Raw genomic sequence first — 16,018 nt, forward strand, 5'->3', positions numbered from 1 at the left:
TGCTGGAACCTTTGTAGAATCTGGGGAATTTTAGACCTTGCTACCTATTCACGCAACCTGGAATAAAGAACAAATTGCTGGAGGAACGCAACGGATCAAGCAATATCTGTGGAGGGAAATTAACAAATAGCATTTGGGTGGGAACCCTTCTTTAGACTGATTGGATGGTTTAGGGGATGGTAGCCTAATGTTTATCGGTGCAATCATGGTCAAGAGGTGGATATGAGGAGGTGTCCAAGAGATGATACTTGGCCCCGGCATGATAGACATCAGTCTGCCGGACTGCACTGGCACTGCCCCATCAGTGAGTTTGATGACAATATTGGGATTGGAGCAGAGGGCTGCATGTTCAAAAGGGGTGAGATTGGAATTGAGTGTGTTTAATTGTCATATGTACCGAAATGGAAAATTAAATTCATACTGAGACATTAGGATCAGTTTTGTAGTACTGAATAAATTTAGCATCATTATAGTTCCAGAGAAAAGCTTCAGTGTGTGTTTGGATTGGAAACTTTTACCATCTATTGCATCTGCCACATGTAGGTTGATGAGGACGAGGTCATGTACATCAGTCGTTAGTTTTGGTTCACTCACTACTTGCTTATGGTTCTGAAATGCTACAATCTATTGCACGATTCTCAGATATGAATAGAAGTTTCAATGCAGATCTCTGTTTGAATACAACAAAGCTCAATCAGATGCATTTTCTTTTTTTAAATTTGTACTTATCCTTTGGGAAAAAGACTGATAGCTGTAATCTCTTTTTGAAGATTTTCTATTTGTAAGTTCAAGTCTGAATAATATAATTTATATGGCTCAAAGTTGTTTGGCCACAAAGTTTTTAATTGGGCAAGAAATGGAGTTTTTTTGTTTGTATATTTTGTTTTGAATCATTCCAGAGCAGTGGAAATTGATCAATCCAGAAGGAAAGAAGCGATATGACCGTGAATTTCTCCTTGGTTTCCAGTTCATAGCGGCTAGTACACTGAAGCCAGATGGACTGCCAGCGATCAGCGATGTTGTTCTTGATAAGGTGGGTTTACTGTTATAACTAAAGTATTTATGCAAAGTTATGTTTTTTTTTTTAAACTAAAAGCCCTTCAGAATTGAGGAGCACTTTTTTTTTTAAAGTAAATTTCAAATCTAAAATACACTTGGTTTCTGTTGTGGTCTGAACATTTGTGTTCCCTGTAGTAAACTAAGTTTATTGTCTCTTGTCTCTTGTACCGAGATATAGTGAAAATCTTTACGTTGTGTACTAATCCTCTTCATCCATGTGTGAAAGTATGCTTATGGGGTGTAAATGCCAGCCTGCCATATTAGAGTCATTGTAGTGGGAAATATTCTAGAAATCTCAAAACCATGTTGTGATGCAAAGGAATTGTATCAAAAATTCACCAATGCGGTTTCAATGTCAGTGTTTATTTATTGAGGGTTTTAAATTATTGGGAATCGAAGTGTTGAGTTTGCATTTAGATGAAATATGCCCAGAAATTGTTTACCACATGTTTGATTGCTGGTATTTGAAATGTGAGATGCTTTGTACATAGTAATGGTCCTGTGCTGAGATGAAAAGGAATGTCTTCACTATGGTTGTGAATCCTTTCGAATTGTCTGCACTAGAGAGTTGTGGAATGTTGAATAGATTCAAGACCAAGAGGGACTCTTGGATGTAAAGAAAATTAAGGGATTTAGAGATACTCCAGGAAGTTGTGGTTGTTGTGATTGATCACTCTACCATGATCTAAACAAAGCAGGTTTGATGGACTGCATGGCCTACCTTCACATCTATTGCTTATATTCTTATCATGCAATGGCCTATTCTGGTGTATTAACAAAATATCTTTATTTACAGATTACCCAGACGAAACAAATACCAAGGCCTATAGACCCCGCAAGAATACTATCCCGGGGCCCGGATTTCACACCATCATATGCAGATTTTGGAAGGCAGCCACAAAGTGGACGAGTAGCAGCAGTAAGTTATATCTATCCTAAAGGAGATTCTGATGATTATTGTTGCTAGGATTTGTTATATCTGCATCAAGTATCACTGTAATTTTGGAACAGTGCAGCACAGGAACAGGCCGTTTGGCTCCTGATCTTGTTGTCAAGCATGATGTTTACTTAAGCTGATCCCTTTTGTCTGCATGTGTTCCACATCCATCCTTTTATCGCATATTCATCTATCTACTTGAAGTTCAAGGTTTTATTGATAACATTGAAGTTCAAATTGACCTGTTTTGTTTTTACCAAAATAAACTTTTCTTAAATCTGCAACTACAAATATCGCAAAAGAATTTCAGTGATTTGGAGGCTGTGCCAACTGAATAATCAGAGCTCCTTGGGTTATTAAATGGCAAGTATAAAAGTTGATTAAGTTCCTGAAGAAAGCCATTGGCTCTGAACCAATATGATAATGGGCTCAAAGGGAATACAAAATTACTTTAGTATTAAGTATTTGGAGTTATAATAATTCTAAGCATTTCTGTATTTCAACTGTGTGTTGCTGATAATCTGTGGCTCTTATATGTGGGCCCTAAGCAATCAAAAGATTTTAGCAAAAAATTACAGGACATCTCTACAGGCTTGAACTTCAAGTAATGCAGCAAACCCTGGTAATCTAGTGGGTGGAGAGCAACTCCTGGCTAACTCGCCGACATCTACCGTAAGGTGCATCAGCGAGCCCCTCTTCATCAGCTGTCACACCGTCCGGTTGATGTAGCTGCTGTTGTGGCTCGTGTTGTAGCCAGTGGTCGACAGTGCTTTCCCTGGGCCGCTGCCACAGACAGGATGCGCTTGGTCACTGGGAGGCTCCATCTTCTCTCACCAGCTGCTGCTTCTTCCTGCCAGCCGTTTCTTTTTCCACGCACTCTCAACCGCCATCTCCTCTTCCTTCTCCCCCACAGCCGCAGATATCTTCCACCTTAGAATATGTCGCCTTTCCGGAGAAGGTGGTGGGGGGGGTTAATGTAGGGGGTAGTGGCGGAGGTAGTCTCTCTCTCCCTCTCTCCCTCCCTCTCTCTCCCTCTCCCTCTCTCCGTCTCTCCCTCGCTCTCCCTCTCTCCCTCCCTCTCTCTCCCTCTCCCTCCCTCTCCCCCGTCTCCTCCTCCTCCCCCTCCCCCTCCCCCTCCCCCCTCCCCTCCCCCTCCCCCTCCCCCTCCCCTCCCCCTCCCCCTCCCCCTCCCCCTCTCCCTCCCCCCCCCCCCCCCCCTCTCCCTCCCCCCCCCCCCTCCCTCCCCCCCCTCTCCCCCCTCCCTCTCTCTCCCTCCCCTCTCTCTCTCTCTCCCCCCCCCTCTCTCCCCTCTCTCTCTTTCTCTCCCGCCCTCTCTCTCTCCCTCTCTCACTCCCACCCTCTCTCCCTCTCTCTCTCCACCTCTCTCTCCCCCCTCTCTCTCTCTCTCCCCCCTCTCTCTCCCCCCTCTCTCTCTCTCTCCCCCTCTCTCTCTCTCCCCCCTCTCTCTCTCTCTCTCCCACCCTCTCTCTCTCTCTCTCTCCCCCCCCCCCCCCCCCCCCCCCCCTCTCTCTCTCTCCCTCCCTCTCTCTCTCTCTCCCCCCCCTCTCTCTCTCTCCCCCCCCTCTCTCTCTCTCCCCCCCCCTCTCTCTCTCTCTCTCTCCCCCCCTCTCTCTCTCTCGCTCCCCCCCTCTCATCTCTCTCTCGCCCCCCTCTCTCCTCATCTCTCCCCTCTCCCTCCCACCCCCCCGTCTGCTCTCTCCCCCCCCTCTCTCGTCCTCTAACTCGCCTCTCTCTCTCTGCCCCCCCTCGTCTCTCTTGCTCTCGTCTCCCCGCCCCTCGCCTCTCTCCTCTCACTCTCCTGTCTCTCCTCTCTCAGTCCTCCCTCCGCTTCTCACCCTCTGATCTTCTCCCCCCTCTCCCTCTCTGTCACTCCCCCCCTCCTCTCTCTCTCTCTCTCTCTCTCCCCCCCCCTCTCTCTCTCTCTTTTCACCTATCCATGTACTCCAGAGATGTTGCCTAACCCATTGAATTGCTCCAGCAGTTTGTGTCATTTGTATATTAAACCAGCATCAGCAGTTCTTGTTTCTACCTAGTAAAATTCGACTAACGTAAGGGTTTACTGAACATAACCCTTAAGTTTGGGAGTGTCTGTACCTCACTACAGCTGTGCATATGGCAATAAACCCAACTTGACTGGTATCACCTGTGAGCTGCTATGACAAATTCACCTAGGATGGAACTTACACCAAATAATTTAGCCATGCACAAGTGGTTTTAAAACTAAGGCTATCAGTTTTTCTGGTGACTAAATTCCAATGTCTCTTTTTGAAGAAGTCTGAAGAAGCGTCCCAACCTGAAACATCACCTGCCTTTTTTACTCCAAAGATGCTGCCTGACCCGCTGAGTTACTTTAGCACTTTGTGTCTCTATTTGGTATAAACCAGCATCTGCAGTTACTTTCTACGCACTCTTTTTATAAAGTGGGTTCTGAGTTCATTTCCTACTCGCAGTATTATTGTGATTAGTTTTATACCAGAGCTCTTAAAGATGCTATTATATGTTACTTGTTTAGGTGCTAAATGTTGGTCCAAGAAGATCACAACATGGGCAACGAAGAGAACCAAGGAAAATCATTGCACAAATATCTACAAATGATGACATCCATTTGAAGAAGTCAGAGAATGCATGGAAGCCCATATTAAAACGAGAAGAAGTTCCTGATGCCTCGCAAAATGATGACTTGCAAAATACACAGGTTGGGTTAAAAAAAAACTTATTTGTTGCATGTTTTAGCCTTAAATGAGAAATAGTAATAATTAATTATGAAGGATTTCCAGAAAGCATTGTATCTTATTCACTCCATTGAATGAATAAGAATTAGTTGAAGTCAAAAAGGCCTTTTTAAATGTATTTTTAAATTAATTGTGTGTTCTTATTGTGCTTGTGAGAGTGAGTAGAGTGCCTTGTAATCCCTTTAAAAGAAAAAGGTGATAAAACAGCTCAGATTTTTAGGTCTCATGACAGTGTATGTTAAGAAACTGTCTTGTCTTTCTGGAATGTCCAGAACATGTGGCTATTGTGTTTGGATGAGGCTTACATGTAGGTTAATGAGTTTTCTCCATAATGGTTTGTAATTCTTTGGCTGCTCACTGAAGTATACTCAATAACTATATTGATAACTTTTGAACTTTGCAAAACAATCTGGAGAGACAATATAGCACACTCGACACTTTTTATTTTATTACTAGATTCCTCAATTAAATTCCCATGCTCAGTGAATGGCAGTCTGATCTATTCAAAATCTTCTCTGACATTTTTTGGAGTGTGTCGTGTCCTTCCTGTTGTGAATGCACATTTTGAATTCCGATTGGTAAACTGGCGTTCAATCTTCTGTCAATTTACTGGTCTACAGTAAGTAGTCTCTGAAGCATACAGGAAGCTGGTCTCTTTGCTGAATAACAAAAGTGATTGAGAAAGAAGTCCAAATGGAAGGTTTTGATCTTGGAACACATTTCCCCCAGATTGCCAAATGTGCATGCTATTATTTGTTGAATTAATGTGCAACTTAAGTTCATGTCAATTTATTATTGCTTTTGACATTAAATTTTTGTACTTATTCTAGGAACTGTTCCGACGAGTGAGAAGCATCCTAAACAAGCTTACGCCACAAATGTTTCAACAGTTGATGAAACAAGTTCAGGAACTGACAATAGATACAGAGGAGAGGCTGAAAGGGGTTATTGACCTAGTATTTGAGAAAGCAATTGATGAGCCTAATTTCTCTGTAGCGTATGCCAACATGTGTCGCTGCCTCACAATGGTAGGTCACCAAACATCAATATCTACATTTTACATCTGTGTACTGAAATTTTTATAACTCTTAATTCTAAATTTGGTTTTGATTATTGCAGACATCCAAAGAACAACGGCATGTGCATTTTCAAATTTTATTTTTTCATGTGTGTAAAATGCTCTTTTGTTCTTTGGCTTAAATAAATTAACTAGCTGGTGTAAAAGGTAGTTAACTGATGAATCTGTGCAGGAATAAGCATTAAGCTTCAATATTGATCTGTAACAAAGCAAAGACCTATAAAGCTACATATCATATTATGTTATGAAAATAAGAACGAGACTTGTTCAAAGTCTGTATTTTCCAGCTGATGAATTGTTCACAAAATTGTTGTGGATTGAAAGAAATAAAGAATAATTTCCAAGAGTTTGAAAATAAAAGTACTGAAGTTTTCTACCAATTAAATATTCGTTATTCAAAATTTTTTGCATGCTCCAGTAGGAGTTGATTTTTTTAAACAAATGAGGATGTGAGGATTGTTAGTAATTTTACTGAACATGCAAACTATTTATGCTAATTGAAGTTACTGTGTTTCCTCTAAAATTCATCTGTATAAAATAACTGGAACTACCTTTTAATATCGCGATCTCTGCACAATGTTGTGATCATTTTTCTATTTGCAGCTGAAGGTTCCAATGTCCGATAAACCAGGTGCCTCGGTGAATTTTCGCAAGCTACTCTTAAATCGCTGTCAGAAAGAATTTGAAAAGGACAAAGCAGACGATGTTGTCAATGAGAAGAGACAGAAAGAGATTGATGCTACTGCTAAAGTAAGAAGCCTTGATATGTTTATGTGGCGTGCCTGATAAAGACAATTTATATTTTTATTGCTTGTAAATGACGTAGGTGCCATTATAACTTATTGATAGCCGTCCTTTCTACAAGCTAACCAAAATAATGCATTCTAGAGCTGTTAAAGAAAATTGTGGGCAAACATAAACTGGAGGTTCTTTTGGTGCTTTTCTTTAAAATAAAGCTATTTTATAATTTATTTCAAAGATAAAAATCTAGACTGACACTCTCATGCTAAGGAAGTGTTGCACAGATGAAGATGCTGACTTCTGGTAAGACACTGTACGGAAACCCTGTCTGATCTCTTGGATGGAGGCAAGACGTCCCATGGCATCATTTCAGGGATGAGGAGACAGTTCTCCCATGTATTCTGGCCAATTATCATCCTTCTAACATTACTACATATTTGGATCATATTGCTATTTGTTAGAGTATGCTGCCTGCAGGAAGGCTGCCTTGTTTAATGTGTGACAGCCAGTTGGTTAGGCTCATGAATGGTGCCTTTCTAAGTCTTCATTTTAGCTCATTCCCATTCTTTGTCGTATTTTGTTAGTTTACCAAGTTGTTCAACATAATACAGGTGAAAGATGTTTCTCCAATTTTGCATTAGGCCGGATTAGAACTAGGAGGGGAATGGAATGGGATATTAAAATGATAGGTAGCTGGAAGGTCAGGATCACCCTTATGTAAAGCAGTCACCCACTTTATGCTTGGTTTCTCTATTGTAAAACATAATGAATATGGAAAACAATGTACAGGATTGGAAGAAGTGCAAGTGAATTGCTGCTTCACTGAAAAAGACTGCTCTGCAGATAGTAGAAAGGGAGAAGGTAAAAGAGCAGGAAAAGAGGTAAAAGAACAACACCTGCAGGATAGTGCTGTGAGCAAGGATGTTATTGATGGAGGTGGAAAAGCATACCAGGGAGTCGCCAGCAGAATGGTTCTTTTGAAATGCAGAGAATAGAGGGAAGGGAAAGATGTTTCTTGTAATAGAATCAAATTGAAGATAGTAAAAGTTACAAAAGATGGTTTAGTTTAGTGATACAGCACGGAAACAGGACCGTACCGACCAGCGATCCCCTCACACTTACACTAGGGACGATTTACACTTATACCAAGCCAGTTAACCTACAAACCTGTAGGTCTTTGGAGTGTGGAAGGAAACTGAAGAACTCGGAGGAAACCCACGCGGTCACTGGGAGAACGTACAAATCCTGTACAGACAACATTCGTGGTCGGGATCGACCCTGGGTCTCTGGCGCTGTAAGGTAGCAACTCTACCACTGTGCCACCTTGCTGCCCCTAAAATTAGCATGAAGCGTTGCCAGGGATCACACTGTCATCAACTGCACTCATGTCAATGGGGATTATATCAATGGGTCTTTATTGTCACATATGCACTGCACCATGACATTTTTGCACCCATTGCCATATTTTGGCGCCAACGTGGGGCTTCAACCCACGACCCTGAGATTTAGAGACTCATGCTCTACCGACAGAGCTAGCTGGGCTAGCTGATTTGTTGAACTTGGCAGATAGTGGGGTGGAGAGTGAAGACCAGGACAATTCTAGGGCCTGTGAACATTCTCATAATGGAATAGGGCAGTACATTGGCTGGTAGAGCTGCTGCCTCACAATGCCAAAGACCTGGGTTCGATTCTGACTTCGGATGCTGTCTGTGTGGCGTTTGCATGTTCTCCCTGTGACCACATGGGTTTCCTCCGGGTGCTCCAGTTTCCTCCCACGTCCCAAAGACGTGCAGGTTTGAAGGTTAATTGGCTGCTGTAAATTGTACTGAGTGTGCAGCAAGTGGATGTGAAAGTGGGATAATATAAAACTAGTGTGGTCTCGGTGGGCCAAAGGGCTTGTTTCCGCACTATATCCCGAAATACATATATTTTAATATGGGGAAAGTGAATAGAGCCTAAGGACCAATGCGAGAAGAGACCAACCCAGCAAATGACGTATTTTGATGAAGGGTCTGTGAATAAGGAAGAATCGGCATGCCCTCAGACCATCCAATTTGTGATGAAGATTCAGAGATTGTACTTGGAGCTTTGCTGCAGAGTCATAAAACTGATACAGCATGGAAGCAGATCTTTCGGCCCAACTTGACTGTGCTGATCTCAGTGGTGAAATTGAGCCAATTATGAGCAGGCAAAGGAATCTTGTGGAGACGGTAATTTTGCCCTGGCTTCATCCTTCTTCATTTCAGCCTTGACACCTCTGATCTAACAAAAAGTTGAAAAACCCATATGTCAACTGAAAAAGGCTTCAGGAGTTGCAGCCTCAAAAAGACAGTCAGCCTCAAAAGGTAGTCAGCAACACCCTGGCCACACTCTCATTTCACTCCTGCCAACGGGAGGAAGGTATAGGAGCCTGCAAACTGTAATGTTTAGGTTCTGGAGCAGCTTCTTCCCTACAATCATCAGGCTATTAAACACTACAACTTCCAAATAAGCTCCAAACTACAAAGACTTGAGGGCATTGTTTTTGGCTTTGCACTATTATTGTTTGTTTGGTGTAACTGTGTATGTATATATGTGTGTGTGTGTGTATATATGTGTGTGTGTTATATTAAAAAAGTTGTTGTTTATGTATGGTGTTTACAGAGTACCATATTTACATATCTGTTATGCTGCTGCAAATAAGAATGTCCTTGTTCTGTTCCGGGACAGATGACAATGAAACACTCTTCACTCGGGACAGACAGTAAATCTGCTAATCTTATAAATCATGGCAGCAAAATGCTTCTGTCATGAACCCACATCCTCGCTGTCCTTTTCTGAGAAGAGTAGGATGTCTGTAGGCCTTTTACTTGTATACACATTGCAGGGGGTCTACATTGTCCAGAAGTCTGGCACAGGTGTGGGCGATTATCAATCTTTCAAAGCTCTTCATTGTGGTCGATGTTAGAGCTAGTGGGCGGATGTTACCAAGACGGGTCATTTTATTATAGTGGGGGATTAGAATGTTGGAGGTTTCCTTGAAACTGAAGGGAAGAGTAAACTGTTGAAACGAAAAATTAAAGATGTCGGCAAAGTCTGTGGCCAGTTAATTGACGCACAAATTTCTGAAACTGTCCAGCAAATTCTGAGAGTTTACCCTTGTGAAAGCAGATCTGACTTCTGCCACCATGATGTATAGGACACAGCCAGTCGGGGATGGGGGAACAAGCCAGGATGGAGCTTTGTTCGCCTGTTCAAAACTGGCATAAAAGGCATTGAACTCAGCTGGTAGAGATGTGTGGTTGTCAGAGATCGGCCCCGATTTTGGCATTTAGCCCATGATGATATTCAGACTCGGCCACAATCGCCTGCCACCCGCTTATTTGAATTGAGCCTGTGGCTTGTTGGGGAACTCTCTGTTGGCCACCCTGATAGCCTTGCGGAGATCATATTTAACCATCTTATACAGTGTTGGATCATCCTTGTCGAAAGCCTCGGATCTGGACTTTTCATCTGTGGTCGGTTGTTGCAACTTCCAAATTTAGTGCATTTGTGAGAAGTTTTTAAATACATTTGGCCAGACTATCCTTCCAGCACAAGAAATATTTGGAATTTTCCTTGTTAATTAGTAGGGAGAGAGACATTGGACATTGGACACTGAATTTAAAATTAAGCTTAATTAAATATTAGACTTTGGCAGCCATTATTGGAGTCACTCACCACACATAATGTGTGTGTGTATAAGTTATTGCCCCTCATTAATGTTAATTTTTCTTTGCTACAGATCATTTTTAGTTGTTACTTGTTATTTTGCAGTGAAAGGCATAAAATTAATACATTTGCACGTAGCTAGATTCTGTGATGTGTGCTTTGTTAATTGCCACATTTGAGTGTATAACATTGTTCAAATTCCAAAAAGCATTTAGTAGTTTTAAACTTGCTGGCAATAGCAATATTTAGAATAATTTATAAATATAACCTGAAAATTAAACCAATATTCCTTGAGTTATGAATGTTCTATATTTGATTGTTGTTAAAACTATTTGCTCTTTAGGGTATGTTTCCTTATAAGTTATATTGAAATTTATTTTTCACTTTTACAATTAGCTCTCCATTTGCTGTCCATTTGAAGACATTCCATCAAAATACTGACAATGCCTCACACCCAAACTTTTGATTTCACGTTTCCAGGAACCTGATCCTTTCATGAATCAAGGACTAATTATACAATTGAAATACCAGGAACTGCAGATGCTGAAATCTTGAGCAAACAAAAACCACAATGCTGGAGGAACTCTGGGTCAGTAGCATTTGTAGAGGGAAATGGACAGACAATGTTTCAGGCTGGGACCTTTCCCACAGATGCTGCCTGACCTGCTGAGTTCCTCCAGCACATTGTATTTTGCTCAAGGCTACCTATGCAGAATTAGTAAACAGTAGTTCATATCAGCAAAAAAACTTGAGAGCACCATATTATCAGCTCAAAATTATTTTTTAACTTTCATTATAATATGCGAACATTCCTGGATAAAACCATATTTTCTATCTCATTTTCTGCAGACAGAAGAGAAGTCCAGGCTTCAGGATGAGCTGGAAGAATCCAAGGACAAGGCTCGTAGAAGGTCCATTGGAAACATTAAATTTATTGGTGAACTGTTCAAACTTAAAATGTTAACAGAAGCCATCATGCACGATTGTGTTGTGAAACTACTAAAAAACCACGATGAAGAGTCATTAGAATGTTTATGTAGGTTATTAACCACAATTGGCAAGGACCTCGACTTTGAGAAGGCAAAAGTAAGTGAACAAGGATTTTTTTTAAAGATGTTTTATTGTTTCATGAAATAATGGATTTGAGTATAATTCTCATTAACCTTAAGTAATAACCTATAGTTTACTGCTTAAACTACAGGTAACGTTCAAATTCCAAGCAATATTCAGCCCAAAGCATAATGCTAAATGTCTAGGGTCTTTGCTTGAACATTTATTGACAGACTGAGGTTCCAGTGTCACACTGATTTGAGAATTCACGCTCCCAATGTCGTCTCCTTATGGAAGAGACTAAACTAGATGACTGCTTTGCAAAACACCATTGCTCAGTCCAAAAGGATAAGCCTGATCTTCCAATTGCCTGTCACATTAATACTCCAGCTCCTGCTTATGCTGACTTCTGCCTTGGCCCTTACGCTGTTTGAACAAAGTCAAGCCTAAGTACGAGGAACAACAGCTAAATGTTGAAGTCAAACAATTTCTGGTAACCAGTGTGTATCTGAACAAAACGGTTCCAATCAAAGTTTGTCGATCTTTCGCATTAACCCATTTTGTTCTCTCCTGATAGTGCACAATCTCAGGATTTTCCAACATTCTTGTATTTCAACTTTCTAACAACTAAAATGTTCTGTATTTCATAATTCCAAACTTTTTCTCTCATTCACTATCTTTCAGGCATTTTGCATCTGTCATTCTTGGTACCCATCCTTTCACAGCCATTTCCTTCATTCTCTCCAGCATGCTCACTTTTCTCAGCTCATTTTCTAAGTTTTCATCATTTTGATCTGAAAGCTTAACTTTTTTTCTCTCTACGGATGTCACCTGATCTGTTGAGAATTTTCCACAATTTTCTGTTTTATAAAGGAATAACAATAGATTTCCGAGTCAGGAGAATGTATCCTAAGGCAGGGGTCTTACATGCGGTGTTGTTCATATGTGCTTTGTAGCACTGATCTTGTAATAGGGGTGACTTGTTTGAGAGTTGCTGTTGAAGAACATGGACAGTTTTGTGCTGAATATTTTTAAGGTTCTCAATTGCTGGAGTAGCAGAGACTATTACATTGCACTTCCAACTTATACCTTGGCTTTTATAATTAGGAGTGTTGTTTGCTGCAGGATATCTTGTTTCTGAACTCTGAGCTAGTATCTATGTGACTGCTTCAGTTGAATTTCTAGTCAATAATGACGGCATGGTTTATCAATGAGCATGCCCTCAACCTCCCCGAGCACTAGCAGGGTGTTGATAGAAGAAGTCCGATAACATCAACACTCTTGAATGTTATGAGGTTAAACTCTGTTTTGTCATGCACAGCCATTCCTGGCCACTTGAATGACATTCCTCGTCCCTTACCAACCTGTGTCTCAATGCTAGCCAAGCCTTCCTGCATAGAATGACCGACTGATGTGAATGGAGCTAAGCGCTCTGCAGTCAAACCTACTATGCATTAAGATAATGGTTCACCCATTCGTGGCTTCAATGCCACTTCCCACTCTCTCTTCCCATATCCCTTGACATCCTTAGGGGGTGGAAGATTGCAACCTTCACGTGGTCGGCCCTGTTTTGATGAATGCAATCAACCTGTCGAGCACAATCACATAAGATCAAATAGAACAAGTTATCCTACAACTTTAGGCTGTGCACACCATAGGCAAGAAGAAGACATCCTTATACTTCAAACATCTACCATCTCAACAATGAATGACTCCTCTACACAATCCTCGGGGTAGATAATTCTAAGATTCACGATCTTAGAAAAGCACTTCTGGATATCCTACAAGAATTGTGTCCGATTCTCAAGTTTAAATAAGATCAGCTCTCAAAATAACCTTTGCTCACTCGGCCGACAACTGATGCAAGTATATCCTTTCTTAAATATGAAGACAGCTGTATGCAGTACCTCAAGTGCAGTCTCACCAACTTCCTGTAAAATTGCATCAAATCTTCCCTAGTTTTATACATTTCATAAGCTTTCCTAAATATTTAAATATCGGCAGGTCAATATTTTGTGTCATGGTCTAGGGCACCCGCACTGCAATATTTTGCAGTTTCATTCCATTTCAATTGTTTGAATTTTCATTCTTCCTTCCAAAGAGAATAACCTCACATTTTCCCACATTTTTTCTCATCTGCCATCCTCACTTGCCCACTCACTAAATCTATCTTTATCCCTTTGCATCCTCCTCATGTCCTCCTGATCCGATTTCTGCGGCATTAATTTATACCCTAAATATACTGTTGCCAATCCAAAAATGGTCCGATTTTTCCTGACTATTTTCCGTAGGTTGATTACTCTCCAACCATAGAGGGAGTACAGAGAAGGTTCACCAGACTGATTCCTGGGATGTCAGGACTTTCATATGAAGAAAGACTGGATAGACTCGGCTTGTACTCGCTAGAATTTAGAAGATTGAGGGGGAATCTTATAGAAACTTACAAAATTCTTACATTTGGAAAATAAACACAAATTGGATGACCATTTTGCAGAGTATCTGTCTTCATGTCATAGGGGTGATCATGAGCTTCCTGTCATTTACCAATTTTAATTCATCATCATATTACCACTTTGACCTATCTACCTGTGGTTACATGTAATATTACAATGCAGCTCAATGCAATTTTTATAGTCACATTTCTTGATTTTACATGGCTGAATTAAATTGATTGAGACCAATGTATGAGATGAGGCATCCATCTGGGCATTAATTTCTGAGCTCATTCTGTTTATTTCTTTGCTTCTAAATGTTGGACTGCACCATCATTAATGGGCATATTGATGGATCCACCTCTTATTAATTGTTTAATACTGGCCACTTTTCATAATGGGGTTTTCTGACTTGATCTGCTGGTTGTCAGATTTTAACTCTGCCTATAGCATATTGCTTCCACTGCTTATTACATAGCTTTCCTAGGCTGTTATTTTATAATCCATCATTTGCTGTTCTTGGAAAACTGGGAATCAACTGGAAGTTTCATGCAAGTGTTAAACCTAATGCTATGGGACTTCATGGGGTTGGGTCTGGGCTTCCTAGACTATGCCCTCCAAGCACCATCAATGCACAGACACTTCTGGTGGAACAGAGGACGTCATTGATGAAGTCATTGGAACCATTCACTAAAAGGAGTTCTGAGAGTCAGACAATGTTAAATCAGTCCAGTTCATGGTACTGTTCTGAACTTGGGGGAATTAGGACCGTCATAGGATTTTTGTCATGTTTGAAACAATGCCGAGGTCCAATTATATTAAAGTGGGGTGGATGTTTGAGTGGTTTGTGAGGCCATTGAATGTCAATCGTATTGTTGTGGGCACAAAATAATAAACCATTTTGCTATTTTTATAGTCATCAGCAAGTTATACTTGTTCTTTTATTAGTAACAGACTAATTAATGAATTGACCGTAATAGGTCAAAGCATTGAATATAGGAGTTGGGCCATCATGTTGCACACAAAACGTTGGTTAAGAGCGTATTAGATATTTGACATATGATGAAGGAAGCAGTGATCAGCCATGATCACTGTGAATGGCGGTGCTGGCCAGAAGAACCGAATTGGCCACTCCTGCACTTATTGTCTATTGTCTATAATGGCTCAACTTGGCTTGTATTTGCTGGAATTTGGAATTTAAAGGATTGAACAGGGTAGATGCAGGAAAAGTGTTCCTGATGTTGGGGGAGTCCAGAACCAGGGGTCACAGTTTAAGAATAAGAGGTAGGCCATTTAAGACTGAGATGAGGAAACAATTCTTCACCCAGAGAGTTGTGAATCTGTGCCACAGAAGGCAGTGGAGGCCAATTCACTGGATGTTTTCAAGAGAGAGTTAGATTTAGCTCTTGGGGCTTTGGGAATCAAGGGATATGGGGGAAAAGCCAGAACGGGGTACTGATTTTGGATGATCAGCCATGATCATATTGAATTGCAGTGCTGGCTCGAAGGGCCGAATGGCCTACTCTTGCACCTATTTTCTATGTTTCTATATTAAGTACAGTTCAGGTCACCACACTACAGGAATGATGTGGTAACATTAGAAAGATTGGAAGAGATTCACCAAAATGTTGCCTGTAGTTGTGAGGAGAGATTGGATAGGCTGGGATATTATCACTGGAATTTAGAAAGCTGAAGGGTAACCTTGTAGGTGTTGAGGGACAAAGATAGGATGGATACTCAGAATCTTTTTCCCAGGTCAGAGGTGTTGAGATCGATAGGGCATAGGATTAAGGTGAAAAGATCTGAGGATACGTTTTTTTCACACAGAGGATAGTGAATATCTAGAACGAGTTGTCAGGACGTGGTGGAGACAGATACAATTACAATGTTTAAAAGGCATTTGGACAGGTACTTTGATACGAAGAGCAGAGGGATACAGGATTAACGAATGAGATTTGCGTGGATAGGCATCTTGCGGCATGGACCAGGTGGGCCGAGGGGGTACATTTGCACGTGTGTACATTTCAATGTTTCTCCAAAATATTATTGTGCTCTTTACTTTTCTTGTGATTAGGGAAAAAATGGAACTAGCAATGATTAGAAGCATTTTTAAGATACTAAAAGGATACATTTTTTCCATCTTATCTAAGATTTTAGGAATTAATTTTTAATTTATAATCTAGAAATGGCTTTTTGTTGTCCATCAAGCCGTGGTGTAGTGTTGCAATGTATGTTTTAACAGCCACTCAAAACTCCAATCCATTGCTTTGTGATATCC

At 40.9% G+C, this 16,018-nt stretch overlaps 1 protein-coding gene across 23 annotated transcripts in view; it reads left to right on the plus strand.

Annotated features, from left to right (window-relative positions):
* The window catches only part of eif4g3 (eukaryotic translation initiation factor 4 gamma 3), a 201,987-nt gene that overhangs the window by 141,224 nt on the left and 44,745 nt on the right, over window positions 1–16,018 (plus strand). For all 23 annotated transcript variants that reach the window (XM_033048034.1, XM_033048037.1, XM_033048035.1 and 20 more), the window contains 6 exons: window positions 900–1,033; window positions 1,856–1,978; window positions 4,530–4,712; window positions 5,580–5,777; window positions 6,431–6,577; window positions 11,108–11,344. In XM_033048034.1, the coding sequence (XP_032903925.1) occupies window positions 900–1,033; window positions 1,856–1,978; window positions 4,530–4,712; window positions 5,580–5,777; window positions 6,431–6,577; window positions 11,108–11,344 (1,022 nt within the window). The remainder of the gene's footprint in view (window positions 1–899; window positions 1,034–1,855; window positions 1,979–4,529; window positions 4,713–5,579; window positions 5,778–6,430; window positions 6,578–11,107; window positions 11,345–16,018) is intronic.

Source organism: Amblyraja radiata, chromosome 31, assembly GCF_010909765.2.
Source record: "Amblyraja radiata isolate CabotCenter1 chromosome 31, sAmbRad1.1.pri, whole genome shotgun sequence".
Classification (NCBI taxonomy): Eukaryota; Metazoa; Chordata; class Chondrichthyes; order Rajiformes; family Rajidae; genus Amblyraja; species Amblyraja radiata.